This window comes from Nicotiana sylvestris, chromosome 5 (assembly GCF_000393655.2).
Source record: "Nicotiana sylvestris chromosome 5, ASM39365v2, whole genome shotgun sequence".
In the NCBI taxonomy this organism is placed as follows: domain Eukaryota; kingdom Viridiplantae; phylum Streptophyta; class Magnoliopsida; order Solanales; family Solanaceae; genus Nicotiana; species Nicotiana sylvestris.
Genome location: NC_091061.1, coordinates 73,303,420 through 73,316,812, shown reverse-complemented (window position 1 = coordinate 73,316,812; position 13,393 = coordinate 73,303,420). Strand labels below are relative to the sequence as shown.

Here is a 13,393-nt window from a genome sequence, read left to right as displayed (position 1 = left end):
TTTTCAGTAAACTTCTTCCGCAAAAATTATTATCAATTTCTTTCACTTTTGTTTTTATTTATTTTTTTAAATAAATAACCGAGTCTTAAAATTTGTATTGGGATACTTTCTACAAAATCAATAATTGATTATGATTATCGAAAGTTACCATGTTACTCTTTTTGATTTTTTTAATTTCTTATTTAATATTTGTACTTAAATTTTTTATTTGCAGCTTTCTAAGAAATTTTAGATCCTATTTTTTAAAGTAAAATATGTTCGCTCAAAACATGTCACTTTTTTCCCTTATAATTATTATATTTTTTATCTTAGTTTTTTTAGTAAAATTTATCCGTTAAATTTTTTATCACTTTATTTCACTTTTATTTTTGTTTTTTTCTTTCTAGATAAATAACCTAGTCCTAAAATTAATATTGTAAAAAATTACTTTCGATACAATCATTAATCGATTATAGTTAAATAGTTAGTGTCAATCTTTTTGATTTTTTTAATTTGATATGTGTAGATGCCTTTTTTTTCTTCAAATTTTTATAGAAATTAAGGCTTTTATAAATAATAAATTTGTCATTCCTTTTTACCTTTTTTTATTCTTTCTAGTTAAATAGGTGAATCCTAAAATTTGATATACTATGCTAATTTGGTATACCAATGTATAGTTGTAACGACCCGACTGGTCGTTTTGAACAATTGCATCCGGTTCGACAGTTTGAAGTCAAGAGCAGCTTCACATTATGTATATCGACTTGTGTGTAGGGTTGAATTCAGTTTCCGGATGAATCGAAGTCGAATTAGAAAGAAGGAATATAGTTCTGGAAGCTTAAGTGGAGAGAATTTGACCGGAATTTGACTTTTAAGTAAACGGATCCGGAATGAGTTTTGGATGATGTCAATAGCTTCGTATGGTCATTTTGGACTTGGGCGTGTGTTCGGATTTGATTTTGGAGGCCCGTAGGATAATTTGAGGCATTTCGGTGAAAGTTGGAAAAGTTGAAGTTTGGAAAATGGAGAGGTTTGACCCATAGTTGATTTTTGTGTTATCAAGGTCGGAATGCGATTTCGAAAGTTGGAACAACTCCGTTATGTCATTTGGGACTTGCCTGCAAAATTTGGTGTCGTTTGGAGTTGATTTGATATGGTTCAGACGCTTGGTTGCAATTCTAGAGGTTCTTGAAGTTCATAGTGATTTTCATGTTTGGGCATGTGATTCGTGGTTTTAGCGTTGTTTGAAGTGATTTGAGAGTGGGGCGAAGTTCGTATAATGTTATGGGATGTGTTGGTACATTTGGTTGAGGTTCCAGATGCCTCGGATGAGTTTCAGGGTGAGTTTCGAGCGAGTTCGGACATTTCGGCATTGGGAAGTTGTTCCGGATCGGGGGGGGGGGGAGGACAACGGTAAATCATCACCCCAGCAGCCAAAAGGATGGCTGTCAGCGGTGATATTTCGCTGCAGCAGTGGAATTTTCGCTGTAGCGAAAAACGGTCCGCGACCACTGTCATGAAGAATCCGCAGGTTCGTTGGTCTGACTTCGGAAGCTTATATCTTTTGATCTACAAGGAATTGTGAAATGATTCAAAAACAAAAGTTGTACCCCTTTGTGTCTAGTTTCCATAAAGGTAAATAAATCATAATTTGGACATCTGTAAAGAAAGTTATGACCAAAATACTAAGGCTTGTCTGTGGAGCCACCAGAAGCGCGGTCAGCGGTGGTTTTACCGCGGCAACGGTAGTTTTACCGCCGTCATCAGTGAATGGAATCCGAGAGGGGCACTATAAATACGAGATTTTGGGTTTTATTTCATATTGTTACCTAGAGAGCTTGGATCTTGGCGATTTTTCGAAGGTTTTTGGAGAAGTTCATCAGGGTAAGTGATTCTAACTCGGATTTGGCTAAATACATGAATCTATCATTGAATTCATCATTTAATTCGTGATTTGGGATGAAATTTGGGAAAAATTGTGAAATCTTTCAAAAATGTAAAATGATGATTTGAAGGACCAAATGATATCGGAATTGGATTATTTTTGTATGGGTGAACTCGTATCGGAATGGGTATTCGATTTTTGTAAATTTTATCGGGTTCCGAGGTGCGGGCCCAGGGAATTGACTTTTATTGTAAATTGTATAAGAATCATAGTTTTGTTAATTTGGAATTATTTTCTCTTGCATTGTTAGATGTATTCAAGTTGTTTTTGGCTAGATTGAGCCGAAAGTTGATGAATTGGTAAAAGAAAAGCTAAATTGAGTATTGAATTGGCCGGATTGAAATAAGTATCTTGCCTAACCTTGTGTGGGGGACTTCCCTTTAGGATTTGAGTCTTCTGTGCTAATTGTAGTCCGTGCACGCGAGGTGACGAGTGTGTGCTCGGACTTATTTGTGGGAAATTTGCCTTTAGGGTTCTTAGGTCCTTATGTTCATTATGTGGAAAGTACTCCGTTATGATTGAGTCTCCTAATTGCTTAAATTACCTCTATATGCTCCAAATGATGTTGTTAGCTTTCCCTTAATTCTTACTTGTTACTTGACCCTTATTTAATTGAAGAGATTGTCTTCCTTATTGTTTTGATACTTCTTGATTGTGAATTCCTCTATGTCTTCGTGCAAATATACTACATGTCCAATTGTTGTGGTTACCAGTATAGTTATTACGTGCTTATTATGTCTTGTTGTTTTTGTTAACGTTATTGTGTTCTCTTGGTTTTTCCGTGATCCTTGTTATGTACTATTCATGCTTAAATTGACGATAAATCATGTTGAATAAGACTGATGATATTCTCATGGTAATTGACCATTGTTGAGTATTGATTCAAGTTGAAATCTATACTGTGAAACTAACTGTTGAAACAAGATTGGTTGTTGTTGATTCCCTTGCCGGGATGTTATTGTTCTATTCTTGATTCCCTTGCCGGGATGTTATTATTTCTGTTGTTGATTCCCTTGCTGGGATGTTATTATTTTTGTTGTTGATTCCCTTGCCGGAATATCGTTGTTTCTATTGTTTGGGTGAGGAAGAGTGTAAAGCACGAAAGGTGATGCAGTGCATGATATTGTGAGGAAGAGTGTAAAGCACGAAGGGTGATGCCGTGCCGATATTGTGAGTGTAAAAGCATGAAGAGTGATGCCGTGCCACATTATTGAGAGTAAAAGCACAAAGGGTGATACCATGCCAATATTGAGAGTAAAAGCACGAAGGGTGATGTTGTGCCATAATTATGAGAGAGTTAAAGCACGAAGGGTGATGCCGTGTACATTTCTATTTATGCATATGGTGAGGAAGAGTGATAAATCACGAAGAGTAATGCCGTGCACTTTCTGTTTGTTGTGTTGATTTATGGTTATCAATTCAAGTGTTTTAACTGTTTAGATTCCTTTACTGCTGTGATCCTTTGTGATGGAACCCTATAGTGTTTCAATACTTTGCCGTATTTATATACATAATTCAATACTTCAAGTTTCAATAATTATTCATTATTAATTCAATTAGTTACCCGATTAAATTTTCTTAAACCGTCTGAGGTTGTATTTTACTTAATAAAAAGAATTTCTACTAAGTTAAATTATTAAATCCCATGTTTGAGGTAATAATTCATTCGATGTTGTATTTTAATTGAAAATAGTACTTTCTTTACTCAAATGATTTCTAAAAATAACTTCATCTTTTCTTGCGAGTTCCTAATTGGTTTAGAAGCCGTGCGCTACTTTATGTTATATAAATGAGACTCTTTGAACATCTTAATTGCATTGGTTATGGACCTTATGTACTGAGTAACATGAGAACGTTGTTGTGCAAAGAGAGATAGAAATATGAAGGCACAATGTGCCGGGTGTGCTAAAGGTTTGGTAGTTGAGGTTATGATATGAGACATCGAGTTTGAGATGGCTGGAATTGTGCATCAGAAATGATATGATTTATTGAGCTGATATCGCCTTCCTTGTTGAGTATATTTTTACTTGTCTGTGTCCAACTATGTTGGTGTTAATTTACTTGGTTATCTTTCGTTTCCATCCGAGTTTCTTTTTACTATTTCGACTACTTGTAGTTTGATTTATCCCTGCTGTTGATATTACTTCGTTACCTTTATCTTGATATTTGTTATCATATCCTGTTTAATCTGTCTGACCAGTAGGCGTCTTGACTGTTCCTCGTCACTACCCCACCGAGGTTAGTCTTGATACTTACTGGGCACCGCTGTAGTGTGCTCATACTGCACTTTTGTACATTTTTTTTTGTGTATAGATACAAGTATTGATCGATAGTAGCTATACAGATCGTCGCGGTGGAGACTCAAGACAACCTGTTGCTGCGTTTGCAGGCCTCGGAGTCACCTTTGGTTGTAATCATGTTCCATGGATTCCTTTTCTTTCTGGAATAGTGTTGTATTTGTTTTGTATAACTACTCTTAGAAAGGCTTGTGACTTGTACCACTGATTTTGGAAATTATAATGTGTTAAGAGATATTTAATTTAAAGTTAGCAGCTATCAATGTTATTTAAGTTAATGTTAGACTTACCATATTTAGAGACTAGGTGCCATCATGACTCCTTCGGAGGGATTTTTGGGTTGTGAAAAGTTGGTATCAGAGCTCTAGGTTCATGGGTACTACGAGTCACAAGCAGGCTTAGTGGAGTCTTGCGGATCGTTACGGAGACGTCTGTGCTTATCTTCGAGAGGCTACAGAACTATTAGGAAATTCCACATTTTTCATTCCTTATCGTGCGGTATTGATTCAACTCGAAGTATATAACTTATGTTCCTTTACATCCACTCCTGAGTGATATTACGCTCTCAGTGTCCGCTATGCGCCAGTGGCTCGTGATGCTACATACGGGCTGCGAAGGAGTCAGGGATGCTCATGCATTGTCTCAATGTGTCACCCAGACTAAAGATACAGAGGTATTGATAGACTATTCAATTGTTCATATGGAGGCGCAACGGTTTCCGACATCTGGTTGATAAGTGCAAGCTTGGGAAGGTTTAATTGGTTGACTAGTCGTCGCAATTGTGGCAAGGTCGTGAGGTGGATGTTTATTGAGGACGGCTGGTGGTATTGGGGTACCTTGTGATTGGTGTTGTGCGAGCTACGAAAGTTAGTTTTGCGGATCATCAAATATTGTTTTCTATGGTTTCGCGCTAAGTGGAGGAATCCACTAGCGGCATTCAGATTGCAGAGTCAGATTTACATCAGTTTTGGCCTGAGGTATGTATATAAGTGGTATTGGAAGGTTTCCGAAATTTGTATATAACTAAAGACTGAGATCTTGCAAGGGATGATATTGGGGTTTTGATGCGGGATATTGCTTATCGACTATCCTAAGAAATGGGTCAGTTCAGTAGTGATGGGGTCAATATGGCAATGAAGTAATTGGTCCTTTTGAATGAGAATTCTCTACTGGTATTTGTGGCAGCACTCTTGGATTGGACGGTCTGTGTGACTCAGTTGAGTTAGGGAGGTGCAGTCCTGATGGATTAGTTGTGTGAGGGCGGACCTCAGAGGGTTCTTGGTGGTTTGGCAACGGCTTGAGTTGACTGTCTACTATGGGCGTAAGGAATATGTGGTACATTGCAGTTTTCTCCGGGTTCAGTATTTGGAATTAATAGAGAGTTGACCTTGTTGGCTATCATATGTGAAAAATGTGCATTTTTGGAAAGGACCTTGAGTTTTGGTTTGCGGATGCGTGGCTAGTAGCATGGTGATTACTGGGTTTTGAGGCTTTTGAGGTTCATGTTTTGTTACGCGGCCAGAAATCCTATATGGGTGCTTTAGCAGAATGATAGGGTATGAGTGATATATCAACCATTTGATTTGCGTATTTGAGTTGGGTATGGAAATTTTGGTATTCCTGAGGTTTGGGGATAGATGCCCTCATATATGGACTATTTCATGTTTGCGGATTTTGAAGAAATGTTGAGAATGGGATGATTAATAGCATGTATTATCGACGAGTTGTTGTGGATCTTTTTGAAGTATATTTATCTAATTGGGAAGGATCAAGATTTGGTTGAGACAATGTGAAAGCTCAATGAGAATATGTATCTTGTACCAGGTTAAGTTTGTGTGCTCCTGTGAGATGGTCATTTTGGTTATGTTATCAGGTAGAATGAACATTATTTGTGCCTTTGACCTATGTTATTGTCATGCCCCAACCTCGGGAGGCGTGACCGACGCTTAATCGAGTGAACCCAACTGAGCAAGCCTTATCAAACACTTTCTACCCAACTTAATACGATTAAGGAAACCATGCTTTCATTTATTTAGACAATAGGAAAGGTTGTACATTCAACATTGATAGTTCATTTTATATCACAACCTTAAACCGTAGTTAAGTTTCCAAGGTTCCATCCAGTTACAATCTAGAGAAACAAGAGTTTAGATTTATAACATAGTTCATAGACCCCTCAAACACCCGTACATAACCCACACAAACGTCTACAGAGCCTCTAAGGATACAAAAGACAATTATGACAACGCCGGCAACAAGGCCCGGGCTATACCTCAAAAGTGGATATCTACAGCAAAAGATGTACAACATAACCCCTTGAATGAGAAAGGGCCTCACCAAGGCTTTGAGAGGAGGATACTCTGCTACGCGCGCTCGACACTATCTGCTATGGAGCCACCTTCATTCATTTAAAAATATAGTGCCCCCGGCAAAAGGGGGGTTAGTACCATGGAATAGTACTAGTATGTATAACTAAACACCATTTTATTAGAAAGAACTATCATACAAGAACAAGGAAATCACAAGAGACAATCGAAAGCTTTTAACCGAACACCACATCATCAAATACAAGAATCATATAATCTTTCGCATAATTTCCATAGCTTTAGTTTGGGGCACTTCATACTGTCCATCATCACTCACAATATCACCGCTTTCTAGAGCGGAGTCCGATCACAACCCGATCAGCTAGGTTACCTCATTTGAAACATGTACTTCAATCGCAATCTTATTATCCCTTTCCGGAATTCAATATCAGCACAGTACCACCATGTGTGCGGCATGGCGTCCGATCACGGCCCGATTGGCTAGGCCGCCATACCGAGGCGTTGTTCCTTTCTCATTAATCATCTCGTTTCAATCTTTTATTTCACATATATTAATTCATAGGCACTTAGGGCCACAATTATCACATCATTTCTATTTTCAATGTTAACCTTGCAATTTGGGACCACAAGCACATAAAAAAGCAACTCAAGTTGTAAGCATAGGTAAGATTTCACATAGTTGGCATAACAATCTTAGTTTTAATCTTGACGTGAAGTCTAGGCATTTCAATACATGGTTCATATTCTTCGCACATCTTTAAATATATAGAATAGTACATTACACACATTGAGGCACACCTTTCATGTATATATATATATTTTCAAAACTGTGATATATATATATATATATATATAATTTCAAAACCAATTCATGTGATGTAACAATCAATACATCAATCAAGTTTTCAGTCTTACCATATTTGCACATACACCAACGGAGCTCAATTTCTAATAGGAGGGGTTTTTAGCCATACATATCTCAATAGAGCTTTCTTTAAATTCTTACAAAATTCCGGGGCTCTTAACAACTTCAATCTATTTTATGAAAATTACAAATTGAACCAAGAATTAGAGACATGATTAAGATTCTAGCTCATTTGAGTACATTATCAAGCAATAGGTGTGCATTGTGATTATATGACCCTTTTGTGAGAGATTTTCATTATCTTACACCCCAATTGCTATCTTTTTTTAGTTCACAACCTCCCCATACCCTATTTTCTTTTATGCATGTAAGAAAATCAATTTTTATACCCATGAACCCCCAAACTAATTACTCACTCTAGTGTGAATTTCGAAACCAAAGGCTAGGGCTCAAGTTCTTACCTCTTGGGGTGAAGGTCTAGCAACTTTACTTGATAATCTTCAAGGGTTTAGGCAAGGATTGAGTGGGGACTTGATGAAGATCACCCTCTCTCTAGAACTCCCTCTCTCACTCTATTTGCAGCATAATAACATAAAAGGGGTCTAATGGGGGTGTTTTTAATGATATGGGGTCGGGTTTTAAAAGTTAGAAAATAGGAGCCCCGACGAAATCTATAATCACATAATGGACATGCGGCCCACAAAAGGGACCGCAAAAATGGCCCCAAAAACCTAAACAAACTGTCCGGGTATGCGACAGAAATGCAGTACACAAACCTGTTCTGCGGTCGCATAATGCACCGCAGAACTGCCCCTAACAAAAATTCCAAGGGGATTATGCAATGACTATGCGACCCGCACATTGATTATGTGATCGTATAATTGGCCACATAGTTGACCTCAAATTAACCATCAAACTGTCTGACTCTGTGGTGACTATACGATCCGCATAGCTATTATGCGATCGCATAATGGACCGCAGAAATGCACTTTTCTGGAAAATATTATTCCTTAACTTTTTAATGCACAGATCAATCAAAAGGGTCCGAACACATATTCCTAATTTGGTACTATGAGCTTTCGAGTTTTTGAATAGAAATTTCACGGGGCCTTACATCCTCCCTCACTTAAGATCATTCATCCTCGAATGAGGATCAAGGTTCACTCATCAGTAATCTTTATGCAACCTCAGTTTTTCATAACATGAAACATATCAACAACCCCAAATTTGGCTAACTCCCTAAATTTCCAAAAATTTTACCAGAGTTTCCTTTGTATCTAGGCCTATCCACCTGTCAAAGAGCCCTAGAAACATATCCTAACAGCATATACATATTCCATAGACATAACATAACTTGTACAACACTAACCATGGCCGCATAGGCAACATATAACCAAAACAGGACAGTTTTACATATATCCAATCAAAAGATAAGAGTTCGTAGGAACCAAATGCATATAAGCTATTACATGACTATGCAAACAAATGTGGGTACTTCCTTCTCATTTCTTCCTCGGCTTCCCAAGTGGCTTTCTCAACCTACTGGTTCCGCCATAACACTTTTACGGAGGCAATTTCCTTATTTCTCGATTTTCGGACTTGCCTGTCAAGAATGACAACTGGAACTTCTTCATATGACAGTTCCTCATTAACCTCAATAGTTTCAACTGGCACAATAGTGGATGGATCTCCCACTACCTTCCTCAACATAGACACATGGAAGATCGGGTGTACCAATGACATCTCGGGTGGCAGCTCGAGCTTGTATGCTACCTGACCAATCCTCTAAATGATTCTGTACGGTCCGACATACCTTGGACTCAATTTTCCTTTCTTTCCAAACCGCATGATACCCTTCATGGGGGAAACCTTAAAAAATACCCAATCATCATCTTTGAACTCCAAATCTCTGCGACGAACATCCGAATAAGACTTTTGGTGACTCTAAGTAGTTTTCAACCTTTCTTTAATAATCTTTACTTTCTCCATGGCCTGATGTACGAGGTTCGGCCCTATCAATTTTGCTTCTCCAACCTCGAACCACCCAATGGGAGACCTACATCTCCTACCATACAACACCTCAAATGGTGCCATCTGGATACTAGCATGGAAGATGTTGTTGTAAGCAAACTCTATGAGTGGCAAATAATCATCCCAACTATCTTTGAAATCAAGAACATAAGCACACAACATGTCTTCAAGCATCTGAATAGTCCACTCCGCTTGCCCGTCGATCTGAGGGTGAAAAGTCGTGCTAAGATTTACCTACGTGCCCAAACCCTGCTGAAATTTCTTCCAAACGTTGGCTGTGAATGAGCCCCTCAATCTGAAATGATTGAGACTGGAGTGCCATGCAACCCAACTATTTCTTTGATATACAACTGAGCATACTATTCCGCTATGTTGGTAGATTTGACTTGCAAGAAGTGCGCTGATTTCGTGAGTCGATCCACGATCACTCAAATTGAGTCGAACTTGAACGGAGTGCACAGTAACCCTACCACAAAATCCATGTTGATCATCTCCCATTTCCACATTGGAATTTCTATGCTTTGAGCCAATCCACCGGGCCTTTGATGTTCGGCCTTCACTTAATGACAGTTCGGACATTTTGCCACAAAGTTCGCCACATCCTTTTTCATGTTGTTCCACCAATAAACTTCCTTGAGATCATGATACATTTTCGTAGAACCTGGGTGCACAGAATACTTGAAAGTGTGAGCTTCTGCCATGATCCTTTCCCGAAGACTGTCAATATCCGGAACACATAGGCGGCCTTGGTACCGTAAGGTACCATCATTCATGCCAAAGGAAAAAGATGTGGTCTTGTGTTTATGAATCCACTCTTTCAGTTGTGCTAACAATGGATCATTGAATTGCTTCTCTTTAACTTCCGTCACAAGCGATGATTCAACCCTATTCTGCACAATCACTTCTCCTTCATTAGAGTCCGCAAGGAGAACTCTCAAACTAACTAACTGGTGAACCTCCCAGGCCAAGGGCCTTTGATATGCCTCCAAATGAGCCAAACTACCCATCGAATTTCGACTAAGAGCATCCGACAAAACATTAGCCTTTTCCAGGTGATAGAGAATATCAATGCATAGTCCTTGAATAAATCCAGCCATCTTCTCTGTCTCAGATTCAACTCCTTCTGCTTGAAAATATATTGAAGGCTCCTGTGGTCCGTAAATACATCCACATGGACCCCATACATATAATGTCGCCAAATCTTTAGCGTAAACACTACTGCCGCAAGCTCTAAGTCATGGGTTGGATAGTTCTTTTCATGGTTCTTGAATTGCCTAGAAGCATAGGCTATTACCTTGCCGTGCTGCATTGACACACACCCGAGCCCGATCCTCGAAGCATCGCAATACACCACAAATCCCTTTGTACCCTCTGGTAGGGTTAATACCGGTGTCGTAGTCAATCTTGATTTCAATTCTTGGAAGCTCCGTTCACAAGCATCGAACCACTGGAACTTAACCGCCTTCTGCGTCAATTTAGTCAATAGAGAGTCAAGAGTAGAAAACCCCTCCATAAATCTCTTGTAGTACCTAGCCAAACCCAAGAAATTGCGAATCTCTGTTGGAGTGGTAGGTCAAGGCCAATTCTTCATTGCTGCAATCTTTTGAGGATCAACCATAATTCCCTCCCTGGAGATGACATGACCCAAGAACACGACAAATTCAAGCCAAAATTCACATTTCGAAAATTTTGCATACAGTTGATATTGCTGAAGAGTTTGCAAAACTGCCCTGAGATGGTCAACATGGTCCTCCTGACTTCGGGAATACACAAGAATATCGTCAATGAACACTATCACAAAGGAGTCTAGAAAAGGCTTGAAAGCTCAATTCATAAGATGCATGAAAGTTGTTGGGGGCATTTGTGAGCCCAAAAGACATTACCAGAAATTCAAAGTGCCCATACCGAGTCCTAAAAGCTGTTTTTGAAATATCCTATTGCCTTATCTTCATTTGATGATATCCGGATCCCAAGTCAATTTTTGAGAAACACGTAGCACCTTTCAATTGATCAAACAAGTCATCTATCCTTGGTAGAGGGTATTTATTTTTGATTATGACTTTGTTGAGTTGCCAGTAGTCAATACACATCCGTAGCAACCCATCTTTCTTCCTTACAAACAAGATCGGTGCACCCCACGGTGACACGCTCGGCCGGATGAAACCCTTTTCTAGCAAATCCTTCAATTGTTCCTTTAGCTCTTTCAATTCTGCCGGTGCTATTCTGTAAGGTGGAATTGATATAGGCTGCGTACCTGGCATCAGGTCGATCCCAAAATCAATCTCCCTGTCTGGTGGGATCCTAGGGAGATCATCTGGAAAGACATCCGGAAATTCATTCACAACTGGTACAGACTCAAGGCTAGGTGCCTCGACATCGGTGTCCGTAACATGAACTAAATGATAAATACACCCCTTCTTGATCATCTTCGCGGCCTTAAGGTAAGAAATAAACCGACCTTTTGGCACTACATTATCTCCCTTCCATTCAACAACGGGCTCATTAGGAAATTCAAGCCTCACAGTTCTAGTCCAACAATCAAGTTTGGCAAAACATGAATAAAGCCAATCCATTCCCATTATTACATCAAAATCTACCATCCCCAATTCAATAAGATCAACCATGGTATCCCTACCACGCACCGTGACAACACAACCTCTATAGACCCGAGCAGCCATAATTGACTCACCAACTGGAGTAGACACCGAAAATGGCTCATGAAGCTGATTCGGTTTTATCCTAAATTCCATAGCAACAAAAGGGGTAACATAGGACAAGGTGGAACCAGGGTTAATGAGTGCATACACATCATGAGATTGGACAGTCAGAATACCTTTAACAACATCTGGAGAAGCCTCTGCAGTCTGGCAACCACTCATCGCATAGAACCGACTGGGTCCTCTTGAACTCTGCGCACCACCCCTAGTTATACCACGCGCTGTGGGTGCTGGGGTACCTCGAGCTAGAGAGGGGGCTGAAGATGTAGCAGCTGCTGAGCTGGCTGGCTGAGCTGTGCCCCTACCCGCTCCTTAGCGGGATACATGACAATGCCTCTGAATATGACCCCTCATCCCACATCCATAGCATATAGGTAACTCCAAGTAGCAAATCCCTGAGTGCATCTTCCCGCACCTAGGACATGGGGACCTCTACTACTACTGGGACCTCTCTCTTGACCGACCCCACTAGTGGGATCCCCTGTTGCCCTGACCGGGCCTGAAACGACTCCACTGCTGCTGCTGGCTGGGCCCTGATGGCAGTGCACTGGCTGAAGATTGTGCAACAGACTGGGATGACCCTGATGATCCTCCCTAAAAGCTGATCTTCCCCCACCTAGTGACTCTCCCATGTTGCCCGTAGACCGGGCCTTGCTGTTACCCTCTCTCTCCATTCTATTTTTTAGTTTATGGTTCTCTGTGGCCTGAGCAAATGCTACCATTTTCCCATAATTCATGTCAGAATTCAAGGCAGCTATAGAAGCCTAATTAATAGTCAAAGAATTAAGGCCCTGGACAAACAGGCGCAACATGGCCTCCATTGTGGGCAACATATGAATGACATACTTGGACAGGCGAGCAAACTCCATGTGGTACTCCCACACACTTCTGCTACCTTGCTTCAGATTTTCAAACTCTGCTGCACGGGCTGCCCTTGTCTCAACAGGCAGGAAATGATCTATAAAGGCATTGGCAAACTCGCTCCACCTCACCGGAGTGCTCCCCTCCTTACGGGAATCTTCCCACAATTCAAACCACGAATAGGACACCCCTTTTAGACGGTAGACAGCCAACTATACTCCCTCTGTCTCAGTTGCACGCATAACCCTGAGGGTTTTGTGCATCTTATCAATAAAATTATGAGGATCTTCTTCTGGATTGGCACCCGTAAACACCGAAGGGTCTAAATGAAGAAACCTATTCACCCTGGAACTGGTGGAATCCCCTTGCTA

General features: G+C 40.0%; 1 protein-coding gene across 1 annotated transcript; it reads right to left on the bottom strand.

The window, feature by feature from the left end:
* Nucleotides 1–10,004: 10,004 nt before the first annotated feature.
* Nucleotides 10,005–10,541, bottom strand: LOC138868817 (uncharacterized). The gene has a single exon (XM_070146388.1). The coding sequence runs from the start codon at nucleotides 10,539–10,541 to the stop codon at nucleotides 10,005–10,007; it is 537 nt and encodes a 178-aa protein (XP_070002489.1).
* Nucleotides 10,542–13,393: the final 2,852 nt, after the last annotated feature.